Source organism: Hippoglossus stenolepis, chromosome 14 (assembly GCF_022539355.2).
Source record: "Hippoglossus stenolepis isolate QCI-W04-F060 chromosome 14, HSTE1.2, whole genome shotgun sequence".
NCBI classification, from domain to species: Eukaryota; Metazoa; Chordata; class Actinopteri; order Pleuronectiformes; family Pleuronectidae; genus Hippoglossus; species Hippoglossus stenolepis.
The window spans coordinates 8,179,057-8,193,809 of NC_061496.1; the positions used below are offsets into that span (position 1 = coordinate 8,179,057).

The 14,753-nt window shown below is 40.9% G+C and overlaps 1 protein-coding gene across 2 annotated transcripts; it reads right to left on the reverse strand.

Annotated features, from left to right (window-relative positions):
• Positions 1-842: 842 nt before the first annotated feature.
• On the reverse strand, positions 843-14,167 carry gtpbp3 (GTP binding protein 3, mitochondrial). 2 transcript variants are annotated; one of them, XM_047343203.1, is made up of 11 exons: positions 13,843-14,167; positions 12,932-13,203; positions 12,197-12,283; positions 11,325-11,407; positions 10,471-10,590; positions 7,041-7,113; positions 5,959-6,102; positions 4,807-4,972; positions 2,515-2,645; positions 2,040-2,226; positions 843-1,703 (listed from the first exon to the last, which is right to left on the reverse strand). In XM_047343203.1, the coding sequence occupies exons 1-11, from the start codon at positions 13,902-13,904 to the stop codon at positions 1,472-1,474; spliced, it is 1,557 nt and encodes a 518-aa protein (XP_047199159.1). In that variant the 5' UTR covers positions 13,905-14,167; the 3' UTR covers positions 843-1,471. The 2 variants fall into 2 exon arrangements, with proteins under 2 accessions (XP_047199159.1, XP_035033027.2); XM_035177136.2 differs by having other exon boundaries at positions 12,932-13,206.
• Between the last annotated feature and the right edge of the window lie 586 nt (positions 14,168-14,753).

Genomic DNA, 14,753 nt, shown 5'->3' on the forward strand with positions numbered 1-14,753 from the left:
AGCCTAAGTGTCAATCATCAGCATTCATTAAGCTACTCGGCCGTTAAGGCTAAAACATGTGGCTTGTAAAAGTGAGAAATTAAATAATACACTATTTTTGGTAACAATGCACAAAAGGGAAAAAAGTATTGTGTTGTGGTAAACATAACAATCTGCAGGATATTACACACAAACGTCACCTTTGAAAGGAACCAGGCCCCCAAATTTACTGCCTCTAATTTGTACGACAGCACGAAACCCTTTTAGCCCGAACTTCCCCTGTGTCGTGATCAATCAGAGGGAACATGAAAGAGGACAAAACGGCTGACAGAGCAGTGCGGAAAGAGGAAAGGTCGGGTAACAGAGACGCAGTTGAAGGAGATAAAAAAGAAGGGAGATGGGCAGTCGGGCTGGTGTACAGTAGGGCCAATGTCGTCAGAGACTGGGAGGCAAGAAACCAAGTGGGGAAGAAGGGTGAGGAGGTCAACAGGGAAACATAAATATTTGATCAAGGCCAGATTGACAGGAGAACAAAGGGCACAGAGAGCATTGCCTCCTAAAGCAAACCTTTCCCACAGAGTGGACCTGGGTCTGTCTGACTGCCTCCACACTGTAGGTCTGTTACGTTTCACTCTATGGGGGAGGAAGTGGGAATAAATCTTAGACTCTAATATATTTAATCTGAGGGAAAAAACTCAACTTTCTGACAGAAATTTGTCTGGTAGCCAGAAACACATGACCAATGGATGTGTAACTAGGTTTGTAACTAAAACTTTCACCATAACAACTACAAGATACCATTTTAAAGTTGCCAGTTGTCCTTATGACAAATCTGATTTGTTACAAAAACACACACAAAACTATTTAAACATCCAGGATCCACTGGGACATTTATTATGTATGAACATATCACCAATTTTAAATGGTTAAATATTACATATTATACAACAAATGGCACATGTGAAGTAAATTTCTCATCAAACACACACACTCAGCAGAAACGATACCTGCTCCGCAAACAAATCCATCATTGTCCTGCAGAGCAAGTAAACATCCAATCATTGAGTGTGTGACCTTCAGAAGTCTGCAGCTGGCTTCACTTTAAATCTTCTTGGCTGCTGTGTTGTGACCCTGGAGCCCAATACATGTATTCACATATCAAAGGGTCTGAAAATCTATTTTTAAATTACGACTCAAGACGAGCCAAACACTGGTCCAGCACATGGGGCCTCTGAGGCACCTGTCATCACGCCGAAACTATTTCAGTCCATTAAAAAGCATCGACAGAAAACAAACATGTTTGTGTCTTGGGAGAAGAGGCATTTTCTGCAGCCAACAACACGAGTTTTATTCTCTTCACTCTGGCACGAAGCCATGCCCCTTTGTCTCGTTGTCTTTACTGATCCAACAGGGACGGCACAAGAGCACAGCTTTCCTCTCCGAGCAGACCATTATCACCATGTTTTTCATGTTTTCACCACATCTCATTGGACTATTTTCCGATGCAGAAATCTTTGAAGATGATGTCCAGGATCTCCTCCGCCCCGACTCGGCCAGTGATCCGGCCCAGGCTGGTGAGAGCCAACCGGACGCCTTCGGCTGCCAGAGCGAGGTCGGTGTCACGGTACATTTTGTACTGAGCCAGGGCCGCCACGCACTGCTGCAGGTGGGCCCTGTGGCGAGCCTGGGTCAGGGTGGGGCCACCAGACAGGGGGTCGCCACACCTAGAGAGGAAGTCAGAGAACAAAATGAAACAGATGAGCAATAAAACCCATTGTTTTTTTTTGGTTTGGAAATGTTGAAAGCCCGACTCACACCCCCTTTTACAAAAATCTGATATTTAAAAGGATCAATTTGCAACAGAATCATTCTGTTTCTTTAATTTAGTTTTAATTGAATTTAGCATAGAGCAGGAATTGAGCATTTCTGAATTTGGTGTTTGATATCAATCTTTTAAAACTTGCAAACATGTGATATAAATGTATCACAGGAGACATGAGAAGTCTCTTTGATGAAACTTGTCCTGACACAAGAGAACATGATGAATAATGGCTCCTTACAGAGTTTTGACGGAGCTGTGCAGCAGCGTGAGGAAGTCCTGCAGTCCTTCATCAGTGTGACACGAGATGAGACAGACAGGAGGAAGTCCAGGGACCCGTCTCAGCTCCATGTCCAGCTTCTGTCTCTCACCTTCAGGCAGCAGGTCGGTCTTATTCACCACCAGGAGACACCTGTCTGCAGGAAACGCTATCACAACACAGGAAAATGATAATGATTAAAAAACTTTAAGTCAAATTGTATATTTTATTTTTCAGTTTCAGTTGTTAATCAACACCAACGACTCAGCTATTTCTCCCTCAGGCACATTTCTGTTTGATGATTTAAAGTGACTTCAACCTCCCTGACCTGGATTAACCTACCACCTTTTAATGATGATACTTGGTGCTGAAACTAATTATTTTATTTAGTTTTCTTGTGAAGAGCCTTGAAGTCTCTCTGAGAGTCTCATCAAGCGAAGATGCCACAGCATGATACCTGTGTCAGTCTGCTCCTGGGCGGGCAGCACACTCCTCAGGTGTCCCTGTAGAAAAGCTGCAGCCTGCTGAGCGTCAGTGGGAACGTGAGCACAGTCCACAACCACCAGAGTCAGATCTGCCTGCTCCACCCTGGAAACAGGGAAGTAATCTCAGAACATGTTCACCTCCTCACACTGAATATACATCACATCTGGTATGAAGCCAGGAGGTTTGGGTGCTCATAGGAGAACTGAAATTATACTGACATGAGATAACCAGAGATAAATATCTTAAGTTTTTAATATCGTATGATTCACCTTCTGTCATTTGAACGGAAAATTTAAAGTTTTCGAAATTAATTAATTCAGAGAAAATGAAACACATCCATCTTATTAGGCAGCATATGTACATTCCTAATTTTTCTGTAAAAGTTACTATAATGAGTTTTTGGAACATGGAAAATATGAGAGTAGCTGTCACTGCATTAAGGTTTTATATTTGTTCTACACCAGTGAGACATCTAAGAGCAGAGGTTTGGTGTCTGTCGTCTAAGGACTGAGACAGACGCAGGATTTGTGTGGATTTGTGGACTCTCTCTGTAAACACACATCACACAGCACCACCTTTCACTACAGTAAATAACTGCAGCTCTACTATGTAAATATTGTACTGTTGCTGTTGATGAAGAATTCATAAAGTTTGGTTAAAAAATAAATATACTGCGCAATTTGTTACACAAACCGTATGAGTGTTGGTTTTGATATTTCTTGATTCATATTTTTATGAAATACTCTGCAGCTCTGTCTCACTGTGACCCAGCAGCAGCAGCAGCAGCAGCGGATGCTTGTACTTACCATGTCCTTCCTGTAGTGACCCAGGTCACGAGCCTCTGACCTGCTCCCTGCACACAACAGTTCCCCACAGAACATAAACTGCCCACCCTTCCTACACTTAACTTAAACAAACAGCCAAAGAATTACAAAATATTTGCACTGAAACTGGTATTTTTGTAATCTGATGTTCATCTTATTTTTTTTTTTCATTGATAGTTTTCATCTGATTCTGTTACGACTCAACAAACAATATTAAAAATTAATTAAAAAAAAGCATTTTCAACAGGATCATTTCCCATTGAAAAGGTGGATTGAGTCCGTCTACCACTTAATATATTTCATTAGTGCGATTTTCAGTGAAGTCATTTTACAAGTCATTGCTGTGTGATGCTTTTCCACTTGCCAGAACTGTGGAAAATATTTACCTCTGCCCCACTCCTTTGTTTTTTGGTATTTATTATGCTATTTATGGTATTATGGTATATTTGAGGTATGATATTTACGAGTGTGAGTAGGACTGTTGGGCCTTGGCGGAGGTATGAAGTCTGCTGAGTAACATTGTAGTTTATATTTGTCTATTTTGAAAATGATCATATTTTATTCTGAATATTTACTGAAGATCTTAAGTTCAGAGAGAAACACTGTTTTGGTTACGCACTTAAATCAACTGTAAATAAAGAACAGCCTTATTTTCAAACTTGGAGCTGTTTTCCTTTTACATCTGCAGCATTAATGCAACTTTCTATAAATACAGGAAACATTCACTGATAAATAATCAATTAATAATCAATGAGGGAGTGTGTTATGCGTTTTTTTCTCTCCAACACCAAACCCATGTAATAAAACATGTCACTGAACACGTATCCGAGTTGATGCATGTGTGAGTCGGTGTGAACCAGGTTCTACTTGCGTGTTTGCCTGTTTGTGATACAGCCGTGATGACGAGTGCCACGAGCTCGGCTATTCTTCCCTGGTGTAAACAGTGGAAGTAGCTGCTAGTAAATGGCCATATATGTCCTTTTCTCTGCATCACACACGAAGAACCTCTCAACGGTGAAACAACTCCCCAACGAGGAAAGGTGGCTCATCGTTACGCAACCTCCTGAGAGTGTTTGTCCCGTGTATTTATAACTGTGGCTCAGCATAAAATAAACTCTGGAGGTTTCACAGACATTACAAAAATATAGCATCATGTACAAGGGAAAACAATTGACTTAGTTCTTCCTTTCTTTGTTCCCAGTGACATATTCCACTGGTCCCCAGCCTCATTTAGTTCTGTTATATTATACACATTCAAACAGTGGCTGAAGCAGCAGAGCAGTTCTCTACACATTTCTATTGTTCTGTGAAGTTATACTGCATCCTGAAGTCAGACATTCAAAATATTATTTGTGATTTCTCAGGATTGTTGGTCGACTTCATCCAGATCTTGAGAGAAAGTTATGTAACTGATTAAAACTGTTCCATTTGCTCTCTACCTTTCCCGAGCTCGGCGGACGCCCTCTCTCTCCACCAGGTCCGAGCTGTCTCTGAGGCCTGCCGTGTCACTCAGGAGGACGGGGAAGCCACCGATGTCCAGAGCCGTCTCCACTATGTCCCTGGTGGTCCCAGCAATGGGGGACACAATGGCAGCAGGTCTCTGGCCTGGATTAAAAAAGGTAAAGGACGAGGTTTAGCTGTTTTTTGGGGGGATTGGACTCAAAGCTCAAATCTTTCTGACTTTCTTCTCACCATGGAATTAAAGGGGTTCTCACAAAATAGTTGTTTCTGTGTATCAGCCATTGTAAATTGTTTATTTTCTTCATTTTGTTGTATTAAATTGATGATCATTAATGAAGAAGAAAGGATTTTTCCTGTGATAACAGAACATTAACTCTTCTACTACTTCTTTTAAACTGAAGTTCTGTGCTGTCCAAACACAACAGGGGATATCTTCCGTCATCCTTTCCGTTTTTCTTCATTCAGGAACTTCACGGGTCCAAGACGCCAATGAATCCCACATCCACTGACGCTGACAGCTCATTATTACTTGTCTGTGCCTTCTGGCCCCCATGAAGAATAATCAGCACAGGAAAGGATAACGGCACTTTATCTTGAATTTGATAAATAACCCTATTATTCTGATAGGAAGCTGTGAGGAGCCCCCGCCAAGCCTCCACTCTGGATAGTTTATATAATGTGCTTCCTAATGATTTCAGGATACAATATCATAGACAAACATAACCTCACACCATAAACAACAGGGGTTTCATTAGGTCGACACCAAATGACCAGTGATTTAGAATCAAAACGTTAACATTAACGTTACAACAATAAACAAAGAAAATATTCAGCATTTGCTATTTTATTTATATGCATGTGATACATCTCCACTTGAACATGGCAAATAGGACATTGGTAATTTGATCAATCCTGATCATTTGGCCTCTATTGTCTGCTTCAACACAGATTCTTATTTCAAAGTCAGACTGATGCCTGTTTCTAGATGTATCTCCTGTGTGTGTGTGTGTGTGTGTGTGTGTGTGTGTGTGTGTGTGTGTGTGTGTGTGTGTGTGTGTGTGTGTGTGTGTGTGTGTGTGTGTGTGTGTGTGTGTGTGTTGTGTGTTCACTGGTTCCCTTGGTTCTCTTACAGAGTGTGTTGAGGAGGCTACTTTTCCCCGCGTTAGTAGCTCCGGCGATGACCACCTGAACTCCACTGCGAAGCCGCTCGCCCTTCCTCTCGTCCTTTAGGTGTCGCTCCATCTCTGCTCGTAAATAGCTCACCGATGTGTCCACTGCGAGGGGCGAGACGGAGACAGAGGAGGGAACAGGACATGACGACGGCTTCACGTTCAACTTGACGTTTGTGGCCTTGTAAAAGGAATTTCTGTCCTTTGAAGGAAAAAAGCCCATCGTCCTGCGTCTGACACCCGTCGTCTAGACGATAAATGGGTCACGGACTGAAGCGGAAAAGTGTGTTTGACAATGCACTGCATCAACAATAAGACATTTTTCTTAAAGAGAATGAATTATACTTCTTAAAGATTTAGACTTGAGATAAAACTTCAGATGTGAAGGAAATCATGTGAAACGCAGTATCTTTGTAGGAGGAAATAGAATGTTTTATGCCAGTTTTTCTATTTATGGATCATAGTCTATTATTATTTGCTCGGAGGCATGAGCCAACATTTCGTGCCACCACAACAAACACTAGTTCCCAGGGTTTATTGTGTCGCAGCTTCACAGCTTGTGAGGCTCTGTGAAGAGCTGCGCCAGTGCCAGACAGTAGGCGACAGTCTCAGGGGGGACATCCCTCTTATGTGCACATACACACACGCACATACACACACACAAACCAGACACACACACACATACAGAAAACCTCACATACACTGAAAGCATGGGAAACCTGGCCGTACGGACGATGCTGCTGGCAGCGTTATTCCTGTGAGTGGCATGGCAGGTTCGCTTTGAAGGTAAGACAAATGCTTTTACTGTCCCTCTGCTCTTCCATCCACACATCCTAAAGGAAATTGGCCTTTGAGCAGTTGGATGGCTATAGCTTCTCCCCACTGTGCAGCAAACTCACACGATGGCATTTCAAGAGCCAAACAGGAAGACAGCCGGGCTCCCCTCGCTTTAAAGAGAAAGCCCTCGGACCCGCATGCCTCCCTCTAAAGCCCCAGGGACGACAGTCCTGTTATTTTTCTGTTAGGACAACGTGCACACATACCTTGGTTTAAGACCCCGTCCTCAATGAGTTCATCCTCACTGAAGTCGATGAAGGCCTCGACATGAGCCAGACACTGTGACACAAGCAGAACAGAGAAGAGGCTGAAATATGTGTCATCCCATTTTAAATCTGAAGCCATTTAAAAAATATATATTTTTCTATTTCTAAGTTTGTTTGTGTGTTGAAAGACAAGCAGGACTGGCAGTGAACAGGAATCTAATGTAAAATAAATCTGGATAGTGACACAGCAGCTCACGTGGGTTTATTCTCGTGAAGCAGGTGATACTTAAACACAGGTAACTAATTCATTAACATAAAATATTCATAGTCACAGACTAAACATTTTGGGTCCCACAATTTGTATTTCTAAGTGTTCACCAACACATGTATTCAGTGTAGGTACATGCTGCATACTGCTGCTATATTATATCTATCTATAGATCATCAGTGTATTAACCACAGCACTGATCAGTATCTTGAGTGACACGTCTGGACAGGAACACAACAGTGGTATAGCTGCACAAAAACAGGAAACGTCAGATTCCCATTCTTTAATCCTTTCACAGAAGTGGGAAGCCCAAAAAAGCAGCATTGTTTGGGTGTCAGATGAGGCATTATACAGATGGTATACTTCCTATGAATTGGATTTCCAGAAATCTGAAAACTAAATAAAGGCCTGGATCAGATTGCTTCTTGGAACTGTCTTAAGAAAGCTAATGACAAGCAGCTCAACAGAGTTTCTCAGGGGAGAAGACCTGGACCACTGTTCGTGATCTGGTGCCAAAGTGTTGCAAGATTCCTCGTTCCAAAGATTCTCACAATCGAGGAGGGTTTGGCTGGAATCCACTGAGTTGAGGTGCTCATGTGCGGTCAGTGACCTGCTGCTCTTAGGTGACTCTAAGGAACCCTCACCCTCTTTCAGGAGTTGTAAACAAGAAACACCCAACGTCACTGAAGACATCATATCAGGGTAAAGAGCAGCCTGTAGCTTCGCTGGAAGTCTTATTAATGAATGTGGTGTATTGCAAATAAGTTGTCTAACAGTTTATATGCAGAAAGTTCACAACAACAAACTACAGACGGGGCTTTGACTCAAGTACCAAGTGGTGCAAGACAACCATGCATCTGAGTCTGTTCGCTAAACAGTCTGAAGCATTCAACAACAGAACAAACGCCTCCACTAAATACATTGACGTCAACAGTGACCCGACTCTATGCACAGTATATACAGGATACTGTGTAGATAAGAAAAACAATACTGCTGCACAGAACACATCAATATGTTGATTTACTGCCTGCTCTGTGTGAGAGTGTGTGCGTGTGAGAATAACTCATGGATCTTGATGATAACAATATTTAGAGGAAGCATATTTAGGGGACTGATAGTTATGAGTTTGTGCAATTTAAAAATCTGGTGAGTGAATGTAAATGTGTTTTCATAAAAGGACTGTTGGGCCTTGGTGGAGGTGTGAGCTCTACTGAGTAACATTCTAGGTACAAAATGCATTTTTCAAGGCATCTCTACCTCCTATGGGACTGTAGACCTAAAGTTTGTATGGATAAAAATGATTCATAAAGATATGGAAGGATAATCCCACTTCTTGATGACATCATGATGACATCATTATGAAATTGCATTAATTGAAACGTTGGGTTTGCCTGATTGGAGTTTGTACGGGGCGCGGAGGGCACATCACCCCTCTGAGGTTTAATTCATCCAAAACAATGCAAAGCCAGATGCCCAGAGATGGAAAAAACATTAAATAGTCACTTGAGAGAAGGTGGAACAGCAGCGAGTTACATTGCAGGCGATGCTTTTTTAAAACCTCTTGTTCTTTGAAAGTCAAAAATAGAGCTGAGACACTGGATGCTTACTAGTGGCTTTCCTGAGGAAAGTCCAAATTAACCCCTCGACAGGGTCACTCTGCAGTTCAGAGGCCAGGACAGTAAAGAACTACACAGAACACGGAGCAGACGTCGCTGCCATCTGACATCATCACATGATAACTTTCATACATGAAGTAAACCTGTTCCTTCAGTCATAGAAGGAATCAAACACTATCTTCAGGGACATTTATTTCAATATATATAAAAACAGGTTTACTGGAAGGGAACAAACAGTAGAGTTGTGGAAAAACTTTACTGGAAGTGAAATAAAATGTTTACACTTTGATGATCAGTTATATTTTACTGTTAAAACCCCTGTACTAAGTTACTACTAATAGTATTCCATTTAATAATAAATATAAAAAATACCAACTTCTTTCAATTGAATGGACTAAAGTATTTGACATGAAATATATATTATAAAATATCCCCAATTAATGAAGTAGTCCCATCAGTATGTTACCTGATTCCCCTTAACGCCAGGCTGGGTTTCCTTTTGTAGAGTAAAAGTATTTTTCTTTTCTTTCTTTTATTGTATTTTTCTCTTTGACTTTTGCTTTTGTTTTGTTTGTTTAGTGTTATTTTTCCAGGGCAGGAGGGGATGTAAGATAAGTATCTACACGTGCATACACATCAGTATTTTGATTCTCAGTATTGAACAGAAAACAGGCCCGCTTCACGTGTGAGTCACATGAAAACAGGAAGCCTCAGAGCCCTGTAAATTAATCCATCAACAGTGTGGAGCAAGAGCAGCTGCAGAGTTACATAAAAAAAACCCAGAAAGCATTGTTTGGGTGTGAAAATACTGAGGCCTGACCTACAGTCATGGTACCGACAGGTAATTTCCAAAACACCAGACATGCACATGTCTCTCCAGGGAGAGCTCCAGGATTTGGGCTTGTTGCTGCTGTGAAGCTAACGCACGATTGGACACATTTTTTTTGTTTTTTTTAAAGACAACTTGTAAATCTGTCAGTTCAATGACAACATCTGGCAGAGTCCGAGTCACGTAACAGACCAGAACAAACCCAGTGTGAATACAGGTCAAAACCAGAAAGCAAGCAGAGATTCTGAGAAACAGAGATGTGTGATCATCAAACATTCAACTGAAGGACCATTAAATACACAGGTTTCTAGAGTAAATATGAAATGACTTAAAGATTTATCATATGTAAAAGTTATTCATTAAAATCTCTAAACATAACAAGACATATGTTGAATATGTTGTTGACTTGTGCACTTTGTCTTTTTAGTGCATCATATGATGTATGATGAAGGAAAAACACACAGCCAGTTAGCCAATTAGCCAGTCGGCTGCTTCTTCCATCCACTGTTTGTATAGGTCACTCCTAATGGATCACTACTGTTCATTGACATTTGCTGTGTAATGTGAATAAAACTTTAAGAAATGACCTTATCTGTGAACATGATTAGCGCCTGCGTCCGGTAGATTTTCATCAGTAATCCAGATGAAAACATCTGTCTGCATGTATATAAACCTCTGTCTCTGTCTCTGTCTTTCAGGTACAAACGCTCAACCTACCCGTTTCAGTCTGTGGCTCCAGTCCTGGTAGAGGCGTCCCAGATCTCCTGACATCTGCCTGAGAGCCTGTCTCCTCTGGGCCTCCGTCTCAGCGTGGATCAGATCCCCGAGTCCCTCCACCTTCAAGCAGCATTGTACTAGTTAATATTATAACAACAGAAGTACCTGTTATACATTATTATGCTGCAATATCTAGAGTATATACATATATTTAGAGAAAATGTTCTCCAATCATGTTCTGGGTTATCAAAACAACTGACTTTTCAATGTTCTTTCGGTTTTACCTAGGAAACAGTTTTCCAACACCCAAGTTTTCCTTCCTTGATGGGATTATAATTAGGAATAATTTTATTCAATTGTAAAAAACGCATTTGCCCATTTATAAATAAAAAATTTAAATGTACTTAATACAGCTAACATTTAGGATAAGATGATTTTTTATTAGTCCCATTATGGAGTCATTTGCTGTTTTACAGCAGCAAATGTGATAATGAAAAAAGAACCTGAAAACAAAAGGACTGAATAAGTAAAACTACTGTATAAACACAAGGCAATATAAAAAAGAGAAGTAATATATCCAATGTAAATAGAATATATATAGAAATCTAAATCATGATAGTGTTAAACATTATACACAGAATATCCACAACAGCCCCTTATTAACACTTACAGCTTTATACTTGGCTGCTTTTTAAAAACAACAACACATTTCTTTCATCAATGAAAGAAATGTGCAAAGGCCAAAAGATGCAAAACGGGACCTTGAATGACCTTGAATTCCCTGAGTGTTTCTGACCCTGTTTATTCCACATGTAATCTGTAAATTTACTCAGAAAAGCTCAAATCTGACCGACCTCTGTTAAACCCAGTTTCCCGGCTTGAAAGGCCCTCCGCGTGAACTCCCCAGCTTCAGCAGGCCTCATGCCAGGCACGCTTCCTGAGAAACACAAACACGGCATACAAACGTAAAAAACGTATGAGGTCCAGGGAGGCCATGCATCTTGCACACAAGGCGTGCACGGGCGCGCACACACCCACACACAAACAGAGGAGGATGAAACCCAGGGTCAATGTGTCACTCAGGGTTCACGACATCGCAGGTCAAAGAGGTCTTCAGTGTTTTCTCAAACATTTTCCAAGTCTCATCAGGGGGAGACAATGGTGAGCAACAGAACCATTTGGCAAATGAAGGTAATGATCTATTAACAACGGCAAAATATTCTATCCAACATCCTGCCTGATTGTTATTAACTCACCAACACTCTCAAAAACATTTTAGTTTTACAAAATAAGAATTATTCACAAATGTCTTGTGACATCACTGTAATGTTTTATTTAACTTTTCCTGAACAGTGAGATCCTGATATTGAGTGATGGTTATTAACATTTCTCATTATACAACACTGCCCTCTAGAAGGTCCGTGGGAGAACTGCAGTGAGAATATTACTTGTCAATCACAGGAGGATTGCTACACTTGCCAAGACAAATCTTATAAGCTTCATAGAAACAGGAATGCATGTGTCAGACTCCTCTTTGAAGTCCCAGTGATGGACAGTTGAACGATTCGACTAGAATCTATATTTAGACGTTTTCTGCAGGCTTAGAGCTTGAGAGCTTTGGGCTATAAAGACAAATATACCATCGATGCCCTGCAAAGCAATAAGGAGACTGTTTGTTTGTATTATACTGCATTCTGTCAGACTCATTAAGACATCTGGATGTTACCTAGAGCCTGTAAGACGGCAGTAATGACAGCAGAACCCCCGTGGATGTGGAACTCCACACTGTCCTCTCCCGTGAAACTGTGAGGAGCTGATGACAAGAACACAAGAGACACGATATTATTGAGTCTTTCAAATGCAGCACGTAAAAGTTTAAATGTTTAGAAATACCCTAATTAAACTACCAGTGGGTGACACTGATAAAGCTACAGATATTCACAAGGTTAAATGATATGATAAGATAAAATAGATCAGTTGTAGCTTGTAGGTTAGAGACGTTTTCTAAAACACACAAGGATGGGACATGACGTTAATATTTAGTAATAGAGTTGGTTTGGTTTGACTCAACAAGGTCCTCACACAGAGATTGAGGGTGTGTATTTTGATTTCAAAGTACCATACAACAGTTTAAGTATAATTTGTTCCTTCACGGTGGGCGTACATTTACTTCTAATCAAGCCTGTTATGTCATTGCTAGATTCAAGACAACACAAAAAAACCACAGCTGGCACTTGGAAGGTTGCTTGAAAAAGGTTATTTCATGGTTTCATTTAACGTATGACTATCTGTGGAAAGACAACTAACATCTAATATAAGACTCATTTTATTCTAAACACCCAAATCCAATGTGTGTGTGTGTGTGTGTGTGTGTGTGTGTGTGTGTGTGTGTGTGTGTGTGTGTGTGTGTGTGTGTGTGTGTGTGTGTGTGTGTGTGTGTGTGTGGTCCTAGGGAACAGACCTGGGAACCAGATGACGAGTCCTCGGTCCAACACTTCTTTGCCGATGGGGTCTTTGATGCTGCGCAGCATGGCGGTGCGAGGAGGAGGTAGGCAGCGTGTGAGCCCGGCCATGCACCGCAGTGTTGAAGCTGAGGACGGACCGCTGACTCGCACCACGGCGACCCCACACCTGCCATGACCTGACGACAGTGAAAAGATAGTCTCGGCATCAGCCAGTGCAGATGGGGGGGTGCAGTCACGGGTGGTCAGGAGCCTGCACGCTGGAGTTCTTCTGCTGGAGAAGAGGAAGTAATAAGACGCACTGTAAACTCTGATTACGTGTTTAACTAGTAACGTAAGTCAATGTTTGTTCTTACATAAGCTTCCAACACATCGTATGAAAGTCTCTTTAAAGATAAAGATTAAAAAGCTTTTCTATTTGCTAATAGATTCAAAATCAAAGGGAAATTTGCTTCTCTTTACACAAGATATCTGCTAATGTTGTTATTGATAGTTGTGATTAGGGCTTGGCAGAAAAACGTCATTAATAATGATCAGAGTATAATTTCCATCAGTAGCAAGATAACAAGTGTTCAATCTATATCAATATATTGAATATGTATTGTGCAAGTGAAATGACCCAAGATGTACAGATAAAGAGGAGTTTCAAACCACAGCCTTCACTCAGGAGCTAAAATCAGTCTGTAAACTCAAAAGAAATAAGAAAGTGACATTTGCTGTGATAGTTATTGATATTGACTTTTGATCTCTCTATGATTATTGGTTGTATCGTCCAGTTATATTTCTGTCTGATGATGTTTTACTGACATTTACAGGTTTTCATTCACTTCCACTGTTCATATCTAGTCTCAACCACAGGGAGCAGATGAACGGAGGCTTGAGAGCAGAAGTAGAAGACGTGGAAACAGACCTGGTTGTGAGCGTGTGGACGGCAGCAGCTCTCCACATCCCACGACTGACACATGGAAACATGCCTAAACAGCTCTGACCCCAGACCTGTGACCTGTGGCAGGTTTCAGAGACTGAAGCAGGAAAACAAACATGATGCGAACAGCCCCCCTGTGCACCTCAGCCTGAACAACCTGTGGAGCTGAACCCGGCAGCTAAATGGAAACTGTTAAATATCCACACGTGTTTGTTTTTTATCCTGTGAGAAGTCTTCATTCACAGTCTCATGCTTCTCCAACAACTGATTCCGCCTCCATTGTTTACACTTCACCTCGTGAGTCCGTCCCTCCCCCCGCTGACTGTGATTGGCCAACGCAACAACAACGGTGAGAGTATTTAGATTCCTATTCGTTAACAGCCCGTCAATCTCATGTAAGACCCGCCTACTGTGCGCAGTTAAATATCGTCCGTGTTGCTACTGACACCGTGTTTTTACGTTCCTGTCCGATTTTAATCAAAAAAATCGCTTTTCTGCTGCACGACTGAATATAAATAAAATACATATAAAACATTAACAAGGTAAACTGAATTAAAAATAACTTTTTGATTGTAATACATTTGATTAATTTGCTTCTGACTAATGTCTGTATGTTTGTTGATATGTCTTTCTGTCCTTTGTTTGTGGTTATTCCATAGAACAAGGTGAATAGATCAGGTTGCAAAATATAATGAAGGAGTAGTAATACAGTAGAAGTATATGTGTTCCTGTTATTATCAATTTGTTAAAGTAACAAAGTGTGCTTCTTCAAATATATAATTTTCTGTCTCCATGCAAATCGTTGTAAATATGCTAAGTGATTATTTTAAGTAAGATTTTGTTGTATTTAAACTAAATTTTAAGAAAACATCCAGTGGTGTTTCTAATGTTATCAT

Coding starts and splice junctions, on each gene's coding strand:
- gtpbp3 (XM_035177136.2), bottom strand. CDS start 13,904: ATGTTTCCATGTGTCAGTCGTGGGATGTGGAGAGCTGCTGCCGTCCAC. Junction 6,103..7,040: donor GGACGGGGTCTTAAACCAAG/GTATGTGTGCAC, acceptor CGCCCCTCGCAG/TGGACACATCGGTGAGCTAT. Junction 2,646..4,806: donor GTCCGCCGAGCTCGGGAAAG/GTAGAGAGCAAA, acceptor CCCTGTTTCCAG/GGTGGAGCAGGCAGATCTGA.